Consider the following 26,640-nt stretch of genomic DNA (forward strand, 5'->3'; position numbering starts at 1 on the left):
GAAAATTGTAGATTCACATTGAAGGCATCAAAACTATGAATTAACACATGTGGAATGAAGTACTTAACAAAAATGTGTGAAACATCTGAAAATATGTCTTATATTTAAGGTTCTTCAAAGTAGCCACCTTTTGCTTTGATTACTGCTTTGCACACTCTTGGCATTCTCTTGATGATCTTCAAGAGGTAGTCACCGGAAATGTTTTTCACTTCACAGGTGTGCCCTGTCAGGTTTAATAAGTGGGATTTCTTGCCTTATAAATGGGGTTGGGACCATCAGTTGTGTTGTGCAGAAGTCTGGTGGATACACAGCTGATAGTCCTACTGAATAGACTGTTAGCTGCTTTTCCTTGCCATAATACAAATTCTAAGTAAAGAAAAATGAGTGGCCATCATTACTTTAAGAAATCAAGGTCAGTCAGTCAGAAAAAACTTTGAAAGTGTCCCCAAGTGCAGTTGCAAAAATCATCAAATGCTACAAAGAAACTGGCTCACATGAGGACCACCCCAGGAAAAGAAGCCCAAGAGTCACCTCTGCTGCGGAGGATAAGTTTATCCGAGTCACCAGCCTCATAAATCGCAGGTTAACGGCAGCTCAGATTAGAGACCAGGTCAATGCCACACAGAGTTCTAGCAGCAGACACATCTCTAGAACAACTGTTAAGAGGAGACTTTGTTTAGCAGGCTTTCATGGTAAAATAGCTGCTAGGAAACCACTGCTAAGGACAGGTAACAAGCAGAAGAGACTTGTTTGGGCTAAAGAACACAAGGAATGGATATTAGACCACTGGAAATCTGTGCTTTGGTCTGATGAGTCCAAATTTGAGATCTTTGGATCCAACCACCGTGTCTTTGAGCGACACAGAAAAGGTGAACAGATAGACTCTACATGCCTGGTTCCCACCGTGAAGCATGGAGGAGGTGGTGTGATGGTGTGTGGGTGCTTTGCTGGTGACACTGATGGGGATTTATTCAAAATTGCAGGCATACTAAACCAGCATGGCTACCACAGCATCTTGCAGCGGCATGCTATTCCATCCGGTTTGCGTTTAGTTGGACCATCATTTCGTTTTCAACAGGACAATGACCTCAAACACACCTCCAGGCTGTGTGAGGGCTATTTGACTAAGAAGGAGAGTGATGGATGCTACACCAGATGACCTGGCCTCCACAGTCACCAGACTGAACCCAATTGAGATGGTTTGGGGTGAGCTGGACCGCAGAGTGAAGGCAAAAGGGCTAACAAGTGCTAACCATCTCTGGGAACTCCTTCAAGACTGTTGAAAGACCATTTCCGGTGACTACCTTTTGAAGCTCATCAAGAGAATGCCAAGAGTGTGCAAAGCAGTAATCAAAGCAAAAGGTGGCTACTTTGAAGAACCTAGAATATAAGACAATATTTTCAGTTGTTTCACAGTTTAAGTATTAAATTCCACATGTGTTAATTCATAGTTTTGATGCCTTCAATGTGAATCGCCAATTTTCAGAGTCATGAAAATAAAGAAAACTCTTTGAATGAGAAGGTGTGTCCAAACTTTTGGTCTATACTGTATGACCATGCTCTGTCCATTTCTATGGGAGAAGCCTTCAGTCGCTGCAGAAAAAAAACTATTACATTAATGCATTTAAGTTTGTTTTAAAAATAATTGAATATATAATCAATCATTTTTAATACAAAAAGCAAATTACAGCACATTCCTTTAAAAAATTGGATTGGTCTCTTTCAGTGTAAACAAATGACTAGATTTTAGGAGACAGTTTGACTGCTTCAGGATCAGTGGATCTGATGAACATTTCCAGTGAAACAAGCATTGTTGAGTAATATTGCTGCCTAGCTGCGACTCCCAGGAGAGCCGCGCACCACCGTGTTGTGCCCGCTACAAGTGACATTTATTTTTAGTGATCCTGCCAATGATGGCGATTATTTCCAGTCATGCACAATAGCAATGGATCAATGATGAGGAGGAATTTGTGAATTTTTACAGAGGATTTTGTTGCTTTGATCATTTGGGAACAGAGAAATTGTAGCAATCATTTCCACTGATGACTAAAGGTTTCTATGCAAAAGCCTGAAACTGTAGGTGTCAGCAGCAAATGACGAGTTCCATGGACTACCTGTCCCCTAGGTCTTGTCCGGCCTCGCTTTATGTCCAAATACTTCGGCATCGGCACAGTTTTATTTGTACTTTCATGTAAAATTAATAATAGATACAATGAATAAAACATGCAGATTGAAGTACAACCACCGCTACATTTGCACCGGTTTTGAAGGCAGTTTTAGACTTTGAAGACCTAATTTTGGAGTTTTAAAACTTTTTGTCTCTAATTTTCTATAACAAGTAAATAAAAATAACAAAAAAAACCACTTGTGCTGTGTAGCCGAGTCCAAAGCCATAACCAGGAGATCACTCGCCAAGGGGGATGGGACCCATTATTCAGTTGAAACAAGTCTCCGGTCAAGACATCTGCTGTCTGTCTCGGCTTATTAGAAGCCCATTTAGACGCACATAAAATCCTTTTATGCCGGCTTTTTAACAAGCTTGGCTATTATTTTACAAAATAAATCCAGGGGAGGCCAATTAGAGCAGCTTTTTATGCTAAAACCACAGTTTGTATCTTGTTGAAGGGTCAGTCCCGGGGATTTGTAAGAGATCATTATGGCCCCAACCATTTTTGATAAGAGGCCGATGAGACAAATACTAGCAATGAGAGGGTGTTTAGTCTGGCCGCATTGCAGTGCCATGATCTGGAATTGTGTATGGGGGACACATTGCATAAACAGGTGTAGCCGGCGTATTCAGCCTCACCGTCTCTTCAGCACTTTTATGTAATTGCTTCAGCATCTAAAAAGACAACTTTTTTTATTTTCATTAGCGGTAAAGGCGGTTAAACCTGTTTTTGGTGTCGCCTATCGAATCATTATCCTTTTATACCTGTGCCTAAGTTAATGCTTTGAACAGTACTGTTTAATTGTAGTCTGTACAGACACTTTTATAGCGCTGTATAGGGTTGTAACACAATGGATGTGTTGCGTTTATTGTAATGTCTTTACTGAGATGTCAGGGTTTTTTATTTTCCATAAACTTCTGTTACTCTATTGTATTTCATGAGACTGCAACATAGAGCTATTCTTCTGCTTTACAGGCATTTATGAGAAAATTATTATTTAATGTAGATTTTGTTGTTTTTTTTCTCAATTTTTATAGCTCACATCACAATCTTTTAATTAAAATTAAAAATAGAACGCATGCGTTTTTTTCACACTGACCATTGGGGATTTTTTTTTTTCAGACTAACTTCCTGTGTCAGGAAACAACACATGTACAAAGCCACACAGGTTGGATTCCGACTCACCCTTGTGTATTGAAACATCTAATGGTGATTGTGAAGAGCATGAAGCAGGGGCAGATGGGACATCCATTGCCTATTGTGATTAATGGATCCTGTATTATGAGCTGTGCTTAGAAGTGTTATCGGTTATAGTAATCTTGTCTCTGATGATAAGGAACCTTGCTGAAAATAGGAAGTGTGAGACTTTTTTGTATTTGTTTATTTGCTGCACGCTACATCCAATTATGCTGTTGTTATCCCCAGTGCGAGCCAGTCAAACACCGCAAGCAGCTCGCACTGGGCTGAGCACTGAGCATACCTGAGTACAGCGTTGCTCGCGCAAGTGATCAGCATACGTAAAGCACCCGATCTCTGTTTTGTTTTGTAAACTCTGTGTTAGGTACTCCTCTCTAATCCTGACAACTATTAACGTCCCTGCTGCAGCAAATCACTGGCTTCAGTGCTCATATGGCCTATATGTGAATGTCACCATTGAAGCCAGTGATTGGTAGCAGCGGTCACAGGAATTATGGATGAATACTGGAAGCCTCGGAGTGAAAGGAAATTCACGGGATGTATAATGCTTATTTCTTCATTTGTATACGATTTCTTCCTCTCTTGACTATAGGGTACAAAGGCTCTAAAATTCTGCACATCAGAATTTTTTAAGGGGACATTTTGAAATACATTGCCGCCAATAACACAATGACAAAATTCATCTTATAGTACATCCGATTTATTTTTTTAAGTATTAGCAATATTCTTTTTGTTGTATTTTGTGGCCCAGTTCTGTATATCTTTGTAAAATCATAGCATACAGAAGTACAGTAGGCCCCTTAGACTGAGGGGGCTTCATTCTAGCTGCTTACTATTCATCTGTTGCTTTGTGCATGGATCCGAATGGTAAATATCCAATGTTATCATAAAATTCTGCCATTTTTGGGATCAGAAGTCTCTTGTATCCCAGTGTCGAGCAAGAACTTTATCCTTGTACTGTTGCCTAAGGGCTCTGCAATCCCCTGCCCACCCCATGACATGGGTACAGCGCTAGTTAGTCACACTAAAAATGAATTGTGCCCGTTCAGACTTTGCTATGCCTCCAAGACTTTGCAAAAACTTGTCTTTTTTTTATATACCCTCTTGCTACATAATTCATTGCCCTAGTTTCACAAAAGAGAGCTCTCTCAAATAAGGTTTCTTGTGTCTTATTTGAATCTTCATCTTGGCCCCTAATTTTCATGGTCCCTGCAGACACAATTCTTTGTGAAGTTTTATTTCTTTATTTTTCTGTTGAGTAATCCAGAACAGCGCTGGTGATCCATTCGGTGATCTTTGTTTTCTCGTTTAAGGTACAACTCGGTCGCCCAGAGATGGAGAGGTCCCAGGTGTCGATTATAATTTTATCACTGTGGATCAGTTTAAAGTCTTAGAAGATAGCGGGGTGCTGCTGGAGAGTGGAACCTACGATGGTATGTATGAGAATACCTTTGCCCTGATTAACACCAAATACATCGAAACGTACGTCGGATGTTCCATGAGATTTTTTGCTGTGACCAAGCCGTCATTTTGATACCATTATCCCCATTGGTAGATATGTTTCTGTAAACGCTAATACATGTTCTTTTGTATATGTGATCCTGAAAGGTTACGCTTACTATGGACATGGCCCAATATAGAATTTATGTAAAACTAGCACTTGTCGCTCCACAGTGGTGCAAACATTCTGTGTATTGGTAAGCCCTAAGTAATGTTTATATGTGGCCTGGTCCCGATATTTTACATGCTTTTAATGGATGTTCACCTGTTGCCCTAAATAAGTCTTTTGTACTTTTTGCACTACAAAAACTCCATGTCCTCTTTCTATATATTATGCCTTTGAGTTTGGGCTGTATGTGAGGATTCGTTGGAATCCATTACCACAAAAAATATTTTATGGTGTCACGGATCTTTTCGCTTATAGATGGTATGTATGTGCAGACTTTTTTTATGCCCGGTTAGTCTATGTTCGTTACCTTCAGGATTGACATTTTTGTGACCGCAGAAGTTGAAAGAGACATTCCTCAATAAGCGATTGCATATTGCCAAGATATGTCCTGTTGGAAGGAGCACTGGCCTTCAAGAGTGCCACCACCATTCATCTTCTATAAATCTGCCATAGTTAAATGAGCATTGCAGTCGGCTATCTCTGGTGCTCATCTAGACAGTGAATGTAATAGTAGCTCTTAAGGATGTAGGTCATGTGTGGCCAACGCTCCATTCCAGATGGGCATGTCAATGCCCTGTTCTCAGAATAGGGGTTATTCACAATTTTGGTAACTTGCGGAAATACCTCCTGACGAAGAAGCGAAACACACATTGGGGTGTTTGCTTAGGTGTTCCCTGTCTGCTAGGTTATGTCTACAGGTATCTACTTTACTAATGATTAACTGCCATTGGGATGATGGGATTTTCCAGTTTGTTATTCCCCCTGTGGTTTAGATTAGGTCTTTGTGAGCAGGATTTTTCTGTTTGGACCTTTTTTCTTTAGTGGATTAGTTTATGTATTTCTTGTGGGGTTTATCTAGATCTCTTATATACAACCATTTATTAGTAAAGTGTTTAGCTTTTGGTTTATATCTCAATTTTTTTTAAGCAAGCCTGTAGATTAATGATTTATATCGTAACCGACTATTACATTTTTATTTCATGGATTAATAGTACACCTAAACATAAGGAACTTTATAATCTATATCTTATCAGAGATATTTGCTTCTTTCTCTGCCAGAATTGATCAGTCATTCTCAAATTCTCAATTCTGAGGAAAAATCTGTAATCAGTGAAGACTTTCCCATTACTGAGATAGAAGGCAGCTGTTACTGATGAGATTCTATGATGGGAGCGGGAGGCGCTAACAACAGAGGGAGGAGCTAGAGGAAGAGGGAGGAGCTAGAGGCCGAGCCCCACTCCCTTCTCCCGTCATCATAGAATCTCATCAGTAACAGCAGCCATCTCCTCTCAGTAATGGGAAAGTCTTCACTGAACACAGATTTTACCTCAGAATTGAGAATTTATGATAATGACTGACCAAGTTTTGCAGAGACAGAAGCAGATTTGCCTGATAAGATATAATACAAAGTTGCTTATTTTCATGTGTATTGTTGATTTATGAAATAAAAATTAAAACAACAGAAACACTTTAAATGCTCCTGGCTTATTTTGTAGTCTTCTAATTGCTGCCATAGGTGTTTTGTAGCTAGTAATAATTCTTTGGTTATTACCGGAGGTCTGACCTCCAGCTCTGCAATCCCGACCATGAAGCACGGGCTGCAGCCTTCTGTCTGTCTTCAGTTTTTCACCTTGAGTTCCCTACTCGGAGGTGTTCCTGGCCACCAGAGAAACAAACTGAAGAGGACGCAGCACTGCAGCCCCCTCATTCCCAAAGGGAAGACCACCAGTGAACATATCCGAATCCTAGCGATATGCCATCATTTACCAAGATGGGAATAATCATGCCTGAGTCGTTTATTGACTCATGGTAATTTGCATTGATAAAGTGATACTGTCTTGTTCACACTTTGGAAAATCCAAATTGCTTTTATTTAGATACTTATTTAGTCTAAGATATATGTTTAAGATTAATTTAGTCCTGTGACTCTCATTCAGCCCAACATATCATTGGTGCAGCCGCACAGGGGGCCCAAGAGGCAAGGGGGACACTTCCACCCCCAAATCAGGTGGAGTTGTGCATTATGATGAGCTATTGGGCTGCAAGGGGCCTATATTCTGTTCTTTGTTCTTGCAGAGGGGTCATCTTCTGTCTGGGACCTCTTCTCATTCAAGCATTGGGGGCATAGGTCATTGGCAACAGCGCTGGTAACACTAATCTCCATAAACATTGGCAATTTGTGTTCTGGTGTGATGGGCATCCCTTAGGCTACATGCGCACGCTGCGTTTTTTGTCGCAGTTTTGTGTCAGAACTTTCTGACGTTTGACTTCCCAGCAAAGTCTATGAGAAGTCAGATTTGCTATGTGCACGTTGCAGTTTTTGTCAGTGTTTTTTTTGTCAAAAGTTTGTGACAAAAAAGATGCAGCATGTTCATTCTTCTAGCGTTTTTGTCAACATTTGTCAAAAAAGCAGCAAAAACGCATGTTGTCAGTTTGGTGCGTTTTTCATGTGTTTTTGGTGCATTTTTGGTGCATTTTTGTCACAAAAAAAGCACCAAAAACGCACCTACATTACAAGCATTTTTTTTACATTTCCAGGCTCTCTGTGACAAGGTGCAGTTTTGGTTGCAGTTTGTGTGCAGAAAAAACTGCAGCATCCGCATGTAGCCTTAGGCTACATGCGCACGCTGCATCTTTTTGTGTTCACAAACTGCAGCCAAAACTGCACCTTGTCAGAGAGAGCCTGGAAATGTCACAAAAAACGCATGTAATTTTAGGTGCGTTTTTGGTGCGTTTTCGGTGCGTTTTTCACTCCCTGCGTTTTTGCTGCGTTTTTGTCACAAATGTTGAGAAAAACGCAGGAAGATGGAATTGCAGCTGTATATTGCTCAGGCCAAAAGACTACTACTACTCCAGCAGGATACAGCTAAACCCCCACTAGGTGGAGGCAACACAGGTGCAGGTGGAGCCATTCACACTCACTTCCAAATATGGAGGAGGTGATGGCTGGATGGTAAAACTGCACACTGATGGCTTGCATAGAGCACTGTTCACACTAGCAGACGCACAGTCACAAACCCGCAGCCTATTAGGTGACGCCCATACTATTAGATCAGGCGGGCTGCCTAAAAAAGCAAAAAAACTTTTTTGTACAGGATACAGCCAGGCCCCTTTTTGTTAGGCCTTGCTATCAGAGTTTCTGTCCCTACGTAGCGCACAGTGGGGGTACGGCTTGGCAGCCCGCCTGATCTAATAGTATGGGCGTCACCTAATAGGCTGCGGGTTTGTGACTGTGCGTCTGCTAGTGTGAACAGTGCTCTATGTAAGCCATCAGTGTGCAGTTTTACCATCCAGCCATCACCTCTTCTCCACCTGCACCTGTGTTGCCTCCACCTAGTGGGGATTTAGCTGTATCCTGCTGGAGTAGTAGTAGTCTTTTGCCCGGAGCAATATACAGCTGCAATTCCATCTTGCTGTAAGTAATGATATTTTCTTTTTTGCTTTTTTATATAAAAACGCAGGAAGAATGAACATGCTGCGTTTTATTTGTCACAAACCCTTGACAAATAAAACGCTGACAAATAAACTGCAACGTGCGCATGACAAATCTGACTTCTCATAGACTTTGCTGGGAAGTCAAATTTCAGAAAGTTCTGACAACAAAACTGCAGCCAAAAAAGCAGCAAAAAAGCAGGAAAAAAAGCAGCGTGCGCATGTAGCCTTAGAGTTGCAGTAGGCATATCAGAGCTGAGCCTTCTAATGAACGAGGCATTGGTGCGGCCACCATATGACCAGTACATGTATATACTACATACAACTAATGATCATGATAACTTGATCTAGAATATGGTAGAACATGATAGAATATGGCAGATATTGACGCTATTTGCTTAATGGGAACCTGTCACTACGTTTTTCCCATATAAGCTGCGGCCACCACCAGTAAGCTCTTATATACAGCATTCCAGAATACTGTATATAAGTGCCCAGGCCGTGCTGTGAAACGTTATAAATCAGTTTTATAACCCTCACCTAGGGGGCGGTCTGGTCTGATGGGTGTCGCTGCTCTCCAGTCCGGTGCCTCCTCTCTGCAGCAGTCGCCGTCCTCCTTTTACTCAGCCGAGTATAGATCATGTGTCCAACGTTCTCCACACAGGCCGGCATTGCAGTCCCGGACAGGCGCACTTCCATCTGCCCTGCTCTGAGCAGATCAAAGTACTGTAATGCGCAGGCGTGAGGAAAGGTTATACACCGCATGCGCACTACAATACTTTGACCTGCCCTCAGAAGGGCAGATCAAAGTTCACCTGTGCAGAACACGTCATCTACACTCGGCTGGGGAGAAGAAAGATGGAGATCACAGCAGAGAGTAGGCACCAGACTGGAGAGCAGTGACACCCTTCGGACCAGCCCCTAGGTAAGTATTATAAAAGTGTTTTTTCACATTCTACAGTGTGGCCTGGGCTCTTATATACAGTATTCTGGAATGTTGTATATAAGGGCTCACTAGTAGTGGCCGCACCTTATAGTCTCCAAATCTGGTGACCGGTTCCCTTTAATACATAGTACCTCTTTAAATAGTAGATTGCATATGTGTACATGGTGGACATGCGAACGAACGTGCACAGGTAAACTAGAAAGAGGAAACGTGCCCTAAATTGAGTCGTCTTTTCAATAACAGCTGTCAGTACAGTTTAGGAAATGATGGGCATGTGGCCCCAGGGGGATAAATAATAGCTTGTATAGAACAAGGAACAATGGACGGGATTAGAGGCCCTGTGACCCATCTGCATCTCAAGCTGTAGCTCAAAGGTGATTGAAGAGGATTTAGAAGTAGCCGAGATGATGCGGAGAGGTCAGAAATGTAATTATGAGTCGCATCCACTTTACCCATGAAGTAATCAGCCATGACCTGTTGCGAGTGAACAAGATAAAAAGGATACTCATTGTAGATCCAGCCGGGGGACGGAATTAGGCGGGAGAGGCCATAGCAATTGGATTTGCTCCTGTTAAAAGTGTAGTGTTTTTGTGGTTTTGAAGCGATAAAGGAGACTTTCAACATAAGGGAGGGGGATCAGCGGAGACAGCAGGGTTTGTTCTAGTAATGTTTAAAGCTATTTGTACGGGTAAACCAAAATCTTGTGTGGGCGTTTAGATAAGGTCAGAAGTTTGAGGGATTTGCTCTGCAATCATTGCTTTTCCATCCACAGCACAACAAATAGATTTGTTGAGAGCCACACAAGCTGGAAACGCTGGATGCATTATTTCTCTCCAATATGGCAGTGAACTGGAGAAAACAAACGGCGTGATCATTGCTAAATTCCCAGGGTATTAGTATGGCCTAGATCAGATGTGCAGTGCTGAGATTTTCAGTGATTTTTCTGTATCTTAAACAGGATATTGTAGAACAAACCTCTCTCAAAAAAAGACATTTAATATCTAAAAACTTACATGTCATATTTTTTTTATATTTTTTAAAAGGTTCTTTCCAAAACCACAGTGTGGTCTTAGAATTATGTCCACGTATATTTATTAACTTGTGCTAATATAATCCATTTTTTAAAGGTGTTTTCTAGGGCTTAATTTTATTAACATATAGTTAAAAAAAAAAAGCATAGCGGTGGACACCGTTGCCTTGACACTCCAATTTTGGCCAGTTTATGATACCAGTTGTCTGATGAAAGCCACCTAGTGGCTGAAACGTCACATGTTTAAGACTATTTTGGAATAAATTATATGAAAATTAACCCTTGAGAGTGCCTTGTACCTATTTGATAAAAATAAAAAGCAGGCACGTAGTTTGTAATAAAGGCAACTATTGGCCTGCTGCACCAGATGTCGGCACAGAGTGGTCATTAACCACTGTCAATGATTCGGCAGCTCCTCAACAGAGCAGCTCTTCTTCTTCTTCCAGGCTACTCTGTCAAAGGGGCATACCTTCCGGAGTCATGCTGATTGACAGCTGACTTACCGCAGCTAAGCAGCCGGAAGTCAGTAAGCATGACATTAGACGGTCATGCCCCATCAGCAGAGCGAAAAAAAGCCACCGCCCTGTTGAATTGATGTCAGCAGAAGCCACTGAATCGCCAGCAGGAGCCGTCTGTCACCACTATATGCTTCCCACAGCTAGGAAGCCTGCAGTCAATCAGCATGACATCTGCAGTCATGCCCCGTCAGCAGAGTGTAAAAAAGCTGCCATTCTGTTGACTTGATGTCAGCAAAAGTTGGTGAATCACCAGCAGGAGCGGTCTGTGACTTTTATGTGCCGCCGGGCATTACAAGCAGCTAGGTAGCAACTACCTACCTGTTAGTTCTTAGGCACATTGTAAAATAATAAAAATAAAAAAATACCAAATATCACCTTTAAATCTGGCCTCTTCTTGCACGCATCACCACTTTAAGGATGACTCTCCAGGTTATATTTACTCTCTCATTGCCACTGTTTTATCCTGGAGTATTACCAGTTTGAATGTCAATCATGCGCAGTGAAAAATCTCTCAGCTGCCATACTGCCAATGTAGCTCTGCACTGGTAAATGTCTTGAATGGAGCTACTCGTGTGAGAGATGTCACAGAAAAGAACAGATCCTCCTTCATTACAGTGCTCATACCAGTAAGCAGCAATGTGACTTAATGCTGATAACTAAAGGCCCAGTCACACACAACGACTTACCAGCGATCCCGACAACGATACGACCTGATAAGGATCGCTGGTAAGTCCCTGGTGAGATGTCACACAGTCAGACCTTACTAACTATGCGGTAACGATGAGCGACCTGTATAACGATCTCGGTGGGCGTTGGGACTCTGTTAAGAGGTCGTTGGTAGGCGTCAAACACAGCGATGTGTCCTGCTCAGCAGGACATCTCCTTTGAAGAAAATGGTCCGGACCATTCGGCAATGACTAGCGATCCCACAGCAGGGGCCTGATCGCTGGTAGGTGCCACACATAACAAGATCGCTGGCTAGATCTTTGCTATGTCACAGAAACTGTGACTCAGCAACAATCTCGTTAGCGATCTTGTTGTGTGTGACGGGTCCTTTTAGAGGAATAATGTCCTTCAGAATTGGTTGTACACAGTGGGCTGAGAGAAGAGAGAACCTGCAGGAGGGGGCTCAGTTTACAAGGGACTGAGAGGAGAGATTTATTGCATGAGGGGCTTATATGAGTGATTTACTGCAGGATGGGTCTGTATATGGAGTTGTAGAAAGGAGATCTGTCCAGCAGAATGGGGCTCTGTATACAAGTACTGAGATTAGATGAACTGTGTTTTGTACTTGCTGCAGATAGACCAGTTGGGTGAAACTGCAAATTCCACTTTATTGATGCATATCGAAGAGGATTATCTTCAGACATATGCATTAACAGAGGAGCATGTGCAGGTTCACAACACAACTCTGCAAAACCGTTGTGTTGAAGTGCAGGAGAGTGGAGCTCTGTTCCAACCAGTTAATAATGTAAAACTACACAGGCAGCTATACTGATATATATGGTAGAATATAAAATTGACCAGGTAGGGTATTGCACAGTAGCAGATGTTGCACAGACGCGAAATGTGGAGCTAGTTAGGAGGACACAGGAGGGGGAGGGGTTTGAAGCTTTGCGCAGATAACAATTATACCCCCCATTGTACTCTGTGAAACTGAATCCACTAAGGGGTAGGTACAGATGAAAAAACCACAAAGGTACAGGAGAGTATGCATTTACTGTGCTTTGGGAAAAATAATGCGATTCTGGGAAAACCCTTTAATATCACATCTTTGTTTAACCTTTAAGAGAATATGTCTTGTTTTGTAATATTAGTTTTATTCTTAGGAGATAAAGTGTTGTGTAAGATTAGAAAAATGTAAGCAAATGACTTTAAGAGTCATGTTCTACCATGTGCTGGGGTCTTGCCAAATATTTCTAATTTTAAACATTGAAAAAAATGAGCTGTATGAATTTGTTTACTGGTTGATTTTAATTGCAGAAGAGACAAATTACAGTATCCAAGGATCCTAAATGAATCTCCTCCCCATCTCCTAAAATCTACGTGCAGTTTGCAGTAACCTAATTTTGATAGATTTCCTGCTCTTGGTGCCAAGTCTTGTATTCCCTTCGTTTACTGCTCATTTGTATAGCATTACCACTGTTTTATCATTGATTTATTTTTTTCAAATTATTTTTCTAAATGCTGGAAGTTTAATATACGGTAATATAATATACTGCTGATAAAAAAAGACATTATTGTGCCATTCAACAAACTTTGAAATGGCACATTTTGGCATGTATATGTCAATATCTTGGAAGTGCTAGATTAAAAAAATAATAAAGTAAAATAAATAATCAGTAGATATCCAACTATAGCCTATCCTCAGAGTAAGGAGGGCACAGTTTAGAGTAAGTTTTTAATCCACTTTCCTATGCATAATACATACAGCTGCCGTTCCCGCTCCTCTGCTGTCTCCTGTCCCTTCCTTTGCTTCCGTTGGTTTCCTGTGCATTTTATTTAGGGTTTCTTTTTTTTATCCACAGTAAAACAAAAAAATTTCAAACAAAACTCGTATCCCATTTAATTAGTTGTAAGAATCAATAAAACTTCGGACATACTTAAAGGCAAGTTTAAAGGCCCTTTAAATATGTAGAAAATCAAAGGCTTATATTATACCCTTGTACCAATGTCATTTGATATTCACCTTTTTGACTGTTGAAATCCCATATATTCTTGTACTGTTAAGGAATTAAAAGTATAAAATGATCTGAGCCTTTTCTGTGCCAATTTTGTGTCCCATTCCTTTTCTTGGATCAGAACTGAACATTAACGAAGGCTATGGCTTCCTGACAGAATTTGAGAATCCTTTTTAGGAACTTCCATTTTAGGAACTACTTTTACCATGATGGCCTATCCTATCCATCAATGTCTGAACAGCCGGGGTCTGACACCCCTCTTCCTCACTGCAGCTGCTTTCGGTCCCAGCGGGAGCAGCAGGCAGCCAGAAATACTCAGCTTTGGGGCTGCTCCGTCTTCTGATATTGGCCGAAGACAGGTACTGCACATCCGCCTATTGATCTGAATGGGAGGCTGATGTGTAGTACCTGGCTGCAGCCATAGCTGAGCATTTCCTGCTGCTGCCACTGGGACAGAGCACAGCTAGTCGACAGAGGTGCGCGGTGTCAGACCCTGGCCGATCAAACATTGTTGACCTATCCTAAGTATGTATAGGCCATCAATGTAAAAGTAGTGGCCAAACTCTTTAAGACATCAGGAGCAAGGGTGGATTAAGGGTAGCCAGGGCCCCTGGCAGTTTAGAGTACATGGGCTCCCCAGCACCCAGTATATCATGTGACATGTTTTGGGAGGTGATGAGATGGTCACACAAGTGCTCAATTCATAATTACATCTCCCTTTTACCAATAAATTATGATTAAAGGTCCTGTCCCCAAGTTATTTCTCTCACCCACCATCCCCGATTCATTATAACTAGTGATGAGTGAACACTACCATGCTCGGGGACTCGGTACTCGTAACTAGCAGTTGGATACTGGAATGGGCTCAATTCGTATAATGGAACTCAACGGGGAACTCAAGTATTTATACAAAAGATCTTAAAAAAAAATTACCAGTGACTTCCATTATAGTCAGTACATGAGTCGCACCCATCTGAACGTCCAATTGCTCGTTAAAAGATCCGAGCATGGTAGTACTCGATCATCATTAATTATAATCTACTTTCAGCTGCGACTCTCTATCACCAGCAGCGGAGGCACAGGAACGCTTTGTCATCGGCAATCAACGCCTCTAATAGTGGCAAAAAAAATATTATGACAAGGGAAATTGTCCTCATTTCAGTCCACCTCTGATCAGTACCTCCAGATTCTCATTTGGCAACAGAAAGCAGAGTCTTCCCAAATGTGCGAGAGCAAGCCGCTACAATGTTAATAAATCTGCTGAGCATATCCAGTATGTTTAGTTACGAAACTCAGAATGGCCTATTAAAGAATAATCTGGGCAAAGTCTATACGCATTATGTGAAGTGTAGGGCTGGAGGTGGCGAGGCGTGATATGGGACCTCCCTCCTTGGTGCTCTATGAATCACTTTTAGGCCCTGCAATAGTAGACGTAACATTGTGTGAGGGTTTTTTTTCCTTAGGGGACATAAGCATGTTGTGATTTTTTTTTTTTTTTTATAGATTTTTAATATTTTTTTTTATATTCTTTTATATATGTATATTGAGTACAAATTTAGGTTTTCTTCAGAATTTAGCTCCAAACACACTGTTTAAAACATTCAATTCGAGAAATTGGCAAAAAAAAGTTGTTTTTTTTCTTTTCAGTACTTCTGGAAAATGAATCATAAGACTCCCATATGATTGCTATTCTTTACTATGACGTGGATTGTAGTGCCGTTCTGACATTCTTTAAAGACAGAGGAGATTGGATCATTGTCGTACATTGTGTAAGATGTTCCCGGGTAGAAGGATCCTTCTCAGGATAACATATATTTTATGTTGCATTCTATACATGTTACCGAGCAGTGTGTAGCAATGAAGGAGCTCGGCTTCATGGATCCGCGCTTTAGAAAGGCCTCGCGCGTCCTTTTTAATGGACTACTCCCTCTTTCTTTCTTTCTTTTATTGTGTACATTGGGTCTTCAAGCAATTACAGTATAGGTTTTTGATCATTTGAAAAAGTTTTCTTTTGCTGAAATAAGTAAGCATTGGCATCATCCACCTACCTAGAAAAATCCTAACTAAAAGAAAATCTGTTGGGAGACAAATGTACCATGCTGTTAATATGCGTGTTACTATAGTACATATCACTTGTGGATAGGAAGCAGGAAAAATGGTCAACTTCACCAAGGACCAAGTTATGATGGCTAGGTGACTAGGGTCAGGGAATCGCTGGAACGACCGGTCTTCTGGGGTGTTCCTGGTATGAAGTTGTTAAGAAAGATAGGGAAAGGGTGTATCCAGCTTCCTCGAAAAAAAATAAAAATCTGAGAGTTCTTCTATAAAAAAAAAAAAATAATCTTTTATTGGTACTTCAAAAACTCCATGAAAACATTCAGAAACACTGACTGAAAGCCCGAGGCTGCTGGGAGGAATAAAGTTAAGTTCCTCCCTGTAGCACTTATTTCAGTATGACAGCCAGGCAATTTTAGAACGCTATTAACCTTCAAGTTGACCTAATGTCTAAAGGGTGTAGCATGACTGGTTCCCATTTATCCTGATTTACAAAAAAAAATGCTTTCCTTTTTTTTTTTTTTCTAGAACTTGACGCTTTAATACGTTGGCTAAGTTTGGTATGTCTGTGCTTCCCATTTAAGTGAGTGGGGGTAAAACTGAAGTGCGGAAATTAAAAACAAAAAAAAAATTAATTAAATCTCCCTCTTCATATACTTTTAGTGTAAATTCAAATGTCCATGAAACATAGTGTGTGTACACACCAAGATGTATGAACTGGACGCTGGTCTCCGGACCTTAACTCCACAGCCTCATATATGCTTATGAGGGTGTCAAGTTTGGGTCGGGAGACACAGGGCCATCCGTGTTTCATGGACTTCTGGATTTGTCATTTAAAGGGAATCTTTCCGGATGTTTTTGCTACCTCTTCTGAGAGCAACATGATGTAGGCAAAGAGACTCTGAATCCAACAATGTATCACTTAAGGCCACGTCTCACTAAGCGACATCGCTACCGACATCGCTGCTGAGTCACGGTTTTTGTGACGCAACAACGATCTTGCTAGCGATGTCGTTGTGTGTGACATCCAGCAACGACTTGGCCCCTGCTGTGAGGTTGCCGGTCGTTGCTGAATGTCCTAGACCATTTTTTGGTGGTTGCTCTCCCGCTGTGAAGCACACATCGCTGTGTTTGACAGCGAGAGAGCAACGATCTGAATGTGCAGGGAGCCGGCTTCTGCGGACGCTGGTAACCAAGGTACACATCGAGTAACCAAACAAAGCGCTTTGCTTGGTTACCCGATATTTACCTTGGTTACCAGCGTCCGCAGCTTCTAGAAGCCGGCTCCCTGCTCCCTGCACACTTAGCCAAGGTACACATCGGGTAACTATAAGCAAAGCGCTTTTCTTAGTAACCCGATGTGTACTATGGTTACCAAGCACAGCGTCGTTATACTGGTGGCTGATCTCTTATCGCTGTGGAGATCTGCCTGATTGACAGCTCACCAGCGACCATGTAGCGACGCTCCAGCGATCTCTGCCAGGTCAGATCGCTGGTGGGATCGCTGGAGCGTTGCTAAGTGTGACAGTACCCTTAGTTTACTGAGTGCTACTGTTGTGACACAATCAGAGTTTTTAGATTTAGCAAAACAGCAGAGCTCAGAAAGTTAAAGGGAACCTGTCAGCAGAAATTTTGCACTAAACATAAAAGATTCCCCCTCTGCAGCTCCTGGGCTGCATTCTAGCAATGTTCCTGTTGTTCTTGTGCCCCCTTTCTGACCAAAATAAAGACTTTATAAAGTGGTACCTTTTTGTATGCAGATACTGTAAATGGTACACGGGGGCGAGCTGCCTGGTGTCCGTTATTCTGCCTCCTGCCGCTTTAGGCCATCCCCCATCACTCATTTCCATAGCTGTGGACGCCGCCCAGTGCTCCAGAGGTCCCCGCGCATGCCCAGTGCTGGTGTTGCATACATTTTTCCATGCGGCCCATCTGTTTTTTGACAGATGCGGCTTGATACTGAGCATGCGCAGTGCAAATAACCGCATCCGGCATCCATAGGCTTGCATTCGATGCGTTTTTTTCGCCGCACAAAAAACGTGCCAGGCAATGTTCCATCCGGCCGCCGCATGGGCTAAATCCGGCAAAAAACAGGCGCAACGCAAGGCCATGCGGCACAATACGGCGCTAATGCAAGTTTATGCAGGAAAAAACACAACCAGCAGCAAAAAAAAAGGTTGCGTTTTTTTCTGCAGAGCGCCGTATTGTGCCGCTCAGCAAAAACCGGATGTGTGAAAGGAGCCTAAAAAAAAAAAAAAAATTCACTGTATGAAATTAAATAATGTAACACTTGTACATGAAACATCACTACTTCTAAAATATTGGCGAAAGAGAAAAAATGTTTTATTCAGGGAAAGTGTTCCAAATTCAACAGTCAATAGTAGCACAGGAATATATCTTCCATTACAGGGAATCTGCCATTAATTTTTTGCTACCCCATCTCAGAGCAGGATGATGGGAGATATCGCTTAGATTACTTGATGCAGCAGTTGGGACACAGAGTTTTTAGATGTAGCATGTAGCAGAGCTCGGAAACGTAACCCACCCAAGCCCCTGATTAGCAGCTTACTGTGTACTTTATATGTTGACAGTAAGCTGCTAATCAGTGCTGGGGGTGTGGCTGGACCAGGAGACATAGGGGTAGCTAGTTCTGCAATGATTATCTCTAGCTGATAAAGAACTCATTGTATTTAAGCCACAGCACACTGCCTAATAAGTGACACATCACTGAAATCAGTGTCTGAGCCCTTTCCACATTAATTCTTTCCTTAGATTACATAGCCAAAACCTGCTGACACATTCTCTTTAATTCTTTACAATGATTGAACTTTTCTTCTAAAATATTTGTCTTGGTGGAAGATGTTTACATGGATATTTACAAAGCCTGGATCTCAAAACGTGCACACAATAATTAGTATTGGTAAATTCACAGATATAGCCCAAAGCTTAAATTCTTAGCATGTTCAATGGAAGTAGATATAGATACTACCCTTGATGAGTTGTTTGCTGATGTATTTTCTAGAATTGCAGTCTTTTCTCAAGGTTTACCATTTGGCTCACGAAGGGTCATTCTGATTTCCATATACGTGGGTTGATGGTTGCATAAATGCTGATCATATTGTAATATTTAGTCTATTACTGATCATTGCATTCTTTCAACATGACCATACATGATTGATTATGCTGGATGAAGTGTGGGTAATCTTTTTGAGCACATTATTCGCAAGATTTTGTTGACTAGCGACTATTTGTAGACATATTGTGAATACAAGCAAGTTCTTTCGAGACAGTGATGGGTTGTAATTAGTCAGCTAAATTGAAGTTCATTGTTACATTTCATCCAACGAATTATCGTTTTAGTCAAAAAAAAGTATCAGTTTGAGGCAGGCCAAATTCACACATCAGTGTGTACCAATCCGAAAATGAGTTGCAATGCACCAACTGGCCATGGATTTCTTGACCCTGAACATTACAGCCTCATATGTGTCTGAGGCTGTCAATTTTTGGTTGAGATACAGGCAACCTGACTAAAGGCCCCGTCACACTAAGCAACATCGCTAGCAACATCGCTGCTAACGAACAACTTTTGTGACGTTGCTAGCGATGTTGCTGTGTGTGACATCCAGCAACAACCTGGCCCCTGCTGTGAGGTCGTTGGTTGTTGCTGAATGTCCTGGGCCATTTTTTAGTTGTTGCTGTCCCGCTGTGAAGCACAGATCGCTGTGTGTGACAGCGAGACAGCAACAACTAAATGTGCAGGCAGCAGGAGCCGGCTTCTGCGGAGGCTGGTAACCAATGTAAACATCGGGTAACCAAGAAGCCCTGTCCTTGGTTACCCGATATTTACCTTTGTTACCAGCCTCCGCCGCTCTCACTGTCAGTGCCGGCTCCTGCTCTGTGCACATTTAGCTGCAGCACACATCGGGTAATTAACCCGATGTGTGCTGTAACTAGGAGAGCAAGGAGCCAGCGCTAAGCGGTGTGCGCTGCTCCCTGCTCTGTGCACATGTAGCTGCAGCACACATCGGGTAATTAACCCGATGTGTGCTGTAACTAGGAGAGCAGGGAGCCAGCGCTCAGTGTGCGCTGCTCCCTGCTCTCTGCACGTGTAGCTCCGTGCGCTGGTAACCAAGGTAAATATCGGGTTGGTTACCCGATATTTACCTTAGTTACCAAGCGCAGCATCTTCCACGCGGCGCTGGGGGCTGGTCACTGGTTGCTGGTGAGCTCACCAGCAACTCGTGTAGCGACGCTCCAGCGATCCCTGCCAGGTCAGGTTGCTGGTGGGATCGCTGGAGCGTCGCAGTGTGACATCTCACCAGCAACCTCCTAGCAACTTACCAGCGATCCCTATCGTTGTTGGGATCGCTGGTAAGTTGCTTAGTGTGACTGGACCTTTAGAATCACGCACTGTGACACACTGATGTGTTCGTGGCCACCTACAGAGTGCTCATACAATGGATGCCCATTTAGGTTTAACTAGCGATTTCTCCCAACTCCCTAATTTTACGTATACCCTTGTAGATTGTGAATAGGGGAATAAGTTGCAGCCATACTCTCTAAAGAGTTGGGCATGTTGGACTCCAAGATGGCCAATTTTTGTGGCATCCAATAGCAGTCCCTTAGAGTCATAGAAGGACCTTACCTAGAAAAGCATGTGGTTCGCTTTGTGGGAGCCCAGGGACAGAATGAAAGAGCCCGGTATATATGGGCAGTGTATTATTTCCCCTTCCCCTTTCCCCCCCCCCTCCCACCTCCCTATCGGATGTACATCTAGGTAACACTGTCACACGTGTACTAATTCACGTCCTAAAACCACACCACTTGGAGAAACTTTGTTGTTATGTTTTCACTTTGAACATGATGTTATTGTAATTATGTTTTCTGTGATCTTGTCTGTTTGAATTTAGTACCTTTATGTCCCTGGTGAAGGCTCGATTAAGAGCCGAAACGTCGGACTTTAATGCTACTCCTTGTTGTCATGAAAGGACTCTATTGCAACTTCCTATTGTTGTGAAAACACTGTTTTGAATAAAACTAAAACATACAACAAAAACCATTGACTGTCATCCTCCTTCCACACTGTGTGCCGGGGTTCTCTATTTGTATATGGACTATTTTTTCTCCCGAGCACCAGGTCCGAAGTAGTTGAGCCCAGCTTATCCTTTTCTACATCTAAAAGCATGACACAGATGCACATATTTATTTTTGATAAATTTAGGAATTCTGGTCAGACACACTTGTACTTTTCCAATGCAAATGGAAAGTTGACTCATTACCTATGCACACCTGCAGAAATAGCATTTTTGATATAGGAGTGCATGTTTTCATCTGCAACATGTTGAGAGAGAAATAGAGCGCTTTCCTGTAAAATGCTGCATTGTGATCTTTTTCTACTTTGGATGTAAAGCAGAGAAATGTTCTTGTAACAAATGGGATGCAGTTGTTTTAGTTCTCGAACAGTAAAGAACATAATGTGCAGAGACCAGCGACCAATCGGGCTTATATTCTCTTTTAGCATTTTTAGTAATGTGAATCTATGATGCTATGTTTCTCATAATCTTATACTTTATTTGTTTTGAGGCAGTTTGATTAGGCAGCATGTGTGTTACTTACATGAGTGAAACATGGCAACAGAACTAAGGGAAAACGTTCACTCAGGTTGACCTGGTGAGATATGAACCTAGCGCTCATGCTATCCCATAACCTTTGGGGGTCAAAAACATATATTATAAGTTTACTACAGGATTCATAGCTAGACTTTAAACTGAATCCTACTAATACAGAATTTTTTTGTGTTTATTTGTATAGTTAAGTGTTTTTTTATATCATCATACATCATTTATATTCATCTTGTACCACCGTAGGCAATTTTTATGGTACTCCAAAGCCTCCCGCTGAGCCCAGTCCTTTTCAGCCCGATCCAGTGGATGGGGTTCTTTTTGATGGAGACTTTGACACCGAGACTACACGGAAGAGAACCACTTCTGTCAGTAAAATGCAGCGTACTGATTCTTCTCTCCCGGAGGAAGAGGAAGATGAGGAAAGAGAAGCCGTGAATGGCAGTAGTGGAAGTGCAGGTGAGACCAACATATTCTTGGTTTATACCACATTGCGCAGATCCATGAGCACTATAAAGAGAGAATTTATAGTAAATGACGATCATATATAATGAAAGGCGTCCTAAAAATGTACATGTACATTTTTTTTTACAATTAAACCTTTTGGAGACGACAACCCAAAATTGGATTGACACATGGTATTTTACGAGATGGTCTTCTCAAAGAAGAAAGCTAGTATACACAATATATTGTGCCATTGAAAATCTGTCACACAAAACTTGCTATGTACATGGAGGTGTTTTATAGTGGTTTCGCTGTATTGTGAAGAAAAAAAAAGTAATTTTTGACTTAAAGCTTAAAGGGGTGGTTCACTTTCAGTAACTAAATGTCCACAGCTGCAGGTTATTATAAAGAAACCAGCTGTGCTTTGTTCACATTCTCTAAATCCACCAGCAAGTCTCCACCGCTGCTCCCGGTGTTTGGTGTTGGCTGCAGCTAACCGGTGAGCCTAACGGCCCTGTCAGTGTAGTTGGAACGCCTCCTTCAGAGCCGCTGAGCACTTTGATTGGCTGCTGGCGTGACGTCAGTACTACAACCAACGGATGGACGGAAAGGGGTGATCATCTGAAGAATAAGCAGAACAGGAACGTTGGGTTAAATGTAAATAATCTTTTGTGCTGCACAAAAGATGATCGATCTCGGCAGCACATCATCCGGTATAAACAGGACTCGTGCTGCCGAGAACAACAATGGCAGCCTGTGCACACTGAACTATTTATTACTGATCTTGTTTAAACAAGTTGCCGATCAGCGGTCATTTAGTGTTGCACATCGTCTAGAGGGCATCTCAATGTTCATGTACTGTTCATTTAATTGTATTGTTTTAGAACGAGAAAGACCTGATCCTACAGATTGGGGAAAAACGGTCCCAAGCTACAACCAGACAAACAGTACAATGGACTTCAGGAATTACTTAACTCAAGGTGAAAACTTGGAACCCCTTCCAAAGAATTGGGAAATGGCCTACACGGATGCAGGAATGATCTACTTCATTGAGTAAGTTCAGATCCGTTTTGGTCTGACGCTACTTCAGGCCATTGTCCACATAGCAGTACGTTTAATATTCTTATTTAAAGTTCTAGAATATTATCTTCAATTTGTATATCTTATTTTTCTTATCAGTCATAACACAAAAACAACCACATGGTTGGATCCCAGGCTATGCAAGAAGGCCAAAGCTCCAGAAGACTGTGATGATGGAGGTAATACCAATATGTCATATTTTGGTGTACTGATTTCATTAGAATTTTTTATTGAAATTTCTTATTATTTAAATCAGATGTGTGATGAACACTTTTTTTTTGTTAATGGATATTTATTATTATTATATTAAAAAATTCTTTAACTATTCTAGTTTTCACTTAAGCAACTAAAGCACATAAAGTAATTTGACATATGTTATATACTTCAGTTTAGACCAGGCATAAACAAGTGTTTTTTTTAGTGTGCTGTCAATGGGTGCAATGGCCGCCCGTTGACAGCACAGAGACCAAAGTTAGTCAGTGTACAAGTGGACATGAGGGTTTTTCCATACATAGAACAGTGTATGTAATATCAAGCCGATCCAGCACCTGTCCACAATTCACAAATTGACATAATTGGACAAATATCTCAGACCTTGTACTTCCCGGCTTTAGTTTGACTTAGTAGCTTTGCTGTGTAGACTGGAGCAGAATCAGCAAAAGGTGGGGATTTATTAACAGCTCTGACTGCCTTTTAAAGGCAAGATCACAAGATTATACTCAATTTGTGTCTATGAATTTTCGTCTCTTTGACCTGCCATGAAGGACCCAAAACTAGGTCCACACAGATATTGCGGGAAGGGTGCGTCTGTAATATGGAATGCTCTATGTTAGGTTTTTAACATTTTAATAACTTTCTCAACAGCTTTTATGAAAAAAATAATAATAATTAAAAAAAAGCATTCAACACAATATTTCTCTTCTAATCATCTAAATTTAATTATTTTCTACTTTAATTCAGAAGACATCCTCCTTTAATGTAAATGTTTGGTTTCAGAAAACCACTCTCCCCCAAGCACTGTGTTTTTAATAAGGAAAAAAATTGTTTTTCTCTCTGTCCCCGTGTCTAGCACTGTTGACATTACGGTGGCAGCGCTGCAGTCAATCGATGAGCTCAGTTACTTTGTGCGTGTTCTGCCATCAACGCTGCTAGTGACGCTGAGCTCACTTATTGTTTGCCATCAGTGTAATGGCAGACAATAGACACTGTGGGTAATGGCAGAAATTCAGCGCTGGACCTAGGGAGAGTGAGTAAAACACTGTTTTGGTTATTTAAAACCATCTCCACTGGGAAAATTGGGTTTTTCTGAAGCTGGAAAATCCCCTTTAGTCACAAAATTAAGAAATCACCATTACCTTCTAAAATCTCTGCACTAATTACCTATTGACTCTGATAAAACCTTGTGAGTTTTGTGCAATCTTTACCTTTTTTTATAATGGTCACCTGGAATTTAGATTGCGGTGCAATAAAACATGCTCCTCTACTTAATCCATACTCCTAATTGATCTAGGAACCCCTGATTCTGTCATTTTCAGTTTTCGGTAGGGCTATGTAGCAGCCTGCAAGTTCACTCTCAAACAGCAAACTCCCTGCATCATTCTGTCATGGACTTAAGGCTCACTCAGATATTTGTGGCTTTCAGTCCGATCTTGGTCAGATCTCGACCACCAGTCTTCTGACCCAAGTGTGACAGCCTCATAGAAATATATGAAGCTGTCACGCTCCGCTTAGGAGAACCAGGGCCAGTCTGTGCTTTAGATGTCCGTGCTCAGACCGGTTGACACAGACCCTACAAGGATGAAATTCTAGTTATCTGGTCCAGCGATGTCTTATTTCTTCTCAATTACCTTTGTTACGTTGTATTTAATAACCGTCCACAAACAATTGATTGGACTTTGCATCTTTTTGGAACAGACCCATTTCCATCCTCGCACCATGTGAGGTGAGAATGCAGCTGTATAACCTACTGCTAGTCAACGCTGATGTAATTTCCCAACCAGAATTAGCATTCCCGCCCAGCTGTGCTAGAACATCATGTACATTTAAGTAACGACGACCCAAGGCATTGAGAGAGAGGAATCTTCAAAGCGCTGTAGAACATGATGATTCAGTGTGCTCAGCCAGCAGGCTACGTGTCACATTCTGCTTATCTGTATTTAATAATTAGTAGCAGTCTATCTAACGCTCTGAACGCCGCTTGTTAGCTCGCAGTGCCATCCGCAACAAACAAGCAGTAGATTCTTCTTACAGTCACTTACGATCACAGAGTGGGCTGCCCTCCAATGTATCCAGCATACCCTTTTATCACTGCTTCCATCCAAATATATCTGCATATAACAGATGGGGACATTATTAAAGAGTAACCGTTGGTTTAATTTTTATTTCATATATTCAATAGTACACATAGAAACAAGCAACTATACCTTATTCGAGTAATATCCTTTCTCCTCCTGGATTGAGATTTCACTCATGGGTAAAATCTGTATTCATTGAAAGATATTTTCCCATTACTGAGATAGGAGATGGCAGTTGGTGCTTTCAACATTCTTTGGAGAGGGGAAAAGCTAGAGACAGATATTCTGCTGCAAGTTCTCCTGAAACCACAGTAACATTCTGCTGCAAGTTCTCCTGAAACGACAGTAACAGTTCTCCATAGAACTATAAGGTTATTTCCGACCTCAGCAATGGGGAAATCTGTATTCAGTGAAAATATATTTTCCTATTACTGAGATAGGAGATGGCAGTTGGTGCTTTCAACATTCTTTGGAGAGGGGAAAAGCTAGAGACAGATATTCTGCTGCAAGTTCTTCTGAAATGACAGTTACAGATCTCCATAGAACTATAAGTTCATCTCCTAGCTCGGTAATGGGGAAATCTGTATTCACATAAAACAAAACTGATTATACCTATGAAATGAGAATTTTGAGATTGAAAGATCAGTTCAAGAGCAGAAACAAGCAGATTTTATGTTAAAAAGCTTATTTTTTCACATAAATTATTGATTCATGGGGGAAAAAAAGGACAATTACTTTTTAAAGAGTAACAAATGTTCTTGTTAACTGATGTATTAAAGGACAGTTGGTGTTCATAAAGTTCTATGGAGAATTTTATCTTTTCAGGAGAACTTGCAGTAGAATGTATGTGTCTCCCTCAAGCTCCTCCTGCTTACCATCGCTACAGAAATGTTAAAATCATTAAATGTTCTCTCCTATCTCAGTAATTCTTCACTAATTACAGATTTTCTCGTTACTGACGTAGGAGAGGACAGTTGATGCTCATAAAGTTCTACAGAGAACTTTAACTATCTTTTCAGGAGAACTTGCAGCAGAATGTCTGTCTCCCTCAAGATCCTCCTTCTTATTCTCTATAAAAGCACCAAATGCCATCTCCTATCTCAGTAATTCTTCACTAATAACAGATTTGACCCATGAATTTAGAGTGAAAGATCAGGCAAGGAAGAGAAAGCAGCAGATTTATCTAATAAAGATATATTGTAAAGTTGCATGTAGAAATTAAAATGATGGATACTTTTTTTTAAATGTTATTTTGTGAACATTTCTAAAGCCAGATATTCCTATAGATATCCTGGTTCCCTACAAGCGGTGCATACTATAAGAAGATCTGCATATAAATACATTATTTTTTACTTTATAAATGTTATGATCACCCACTGTCCTCTCCTATTTCAGTAGTGGGAACATAGCTCTTCACTAAATACAGATTTTACCCTTGCATTGAGATTGATCAGTCCAGTTGGGGAAAGAAGCACATTTTTGTAATAAGATATGTTACAAAGTTT

The 26,640-nt window shown here is 41.3% G+C and overlaps 1 protein-coding gene across 3 annotated transcripts in view; it reads left to right on the forward strand.

Annotated features, from left to right (window-relative positions):
- The window catches only part of MAGI3 (membrane associated guanylate kinase, WW and PDZ domain containing 3), a 417,907-nt gene that overhangs the window by 251,177 nt on the left and 140,090 nt on the right, over nt 1-26,640 (forward strand). For all 3 annotated transcript variants that reach the window (XM_075335593.1, XM_075335594.1, XM_075335595.1), the window contains exons 3-6: nt 4,679-4,798; nt 21,564-21,776; nt 22,646-22,814; nt 22,941-23,020. In XM_075335593.1, coding sequence (XP_075191708.1) covers nt 4,679-4,798; nt 21,564-21,776; nt 22,646-22,814; nt 22,941-23,020 — 582 coding nt within the window. The remainder of the gene's footprint in view (nt 1-4,678; nt 4,799-21,563; nt 21,777-22,645; nt 22,815-22,940; nt 23,021-26,640) is intronic.

This window comes from Anomaloglossus baeobatrachus, chromosome 2 (assembly GCF_048569485.1).
Source record: "Anomaloglossus baeobatrachus isolate aAnoBae1 chromosome 2, aAnoBae1.hap1, whole genome shotgun sequence".
NCBI lineage: Eukaryota > Metazoa > Chordata > Amphibia > Anura > Aromobatidae > Anomaloglossus > Anomaloglossus baeobatrachus.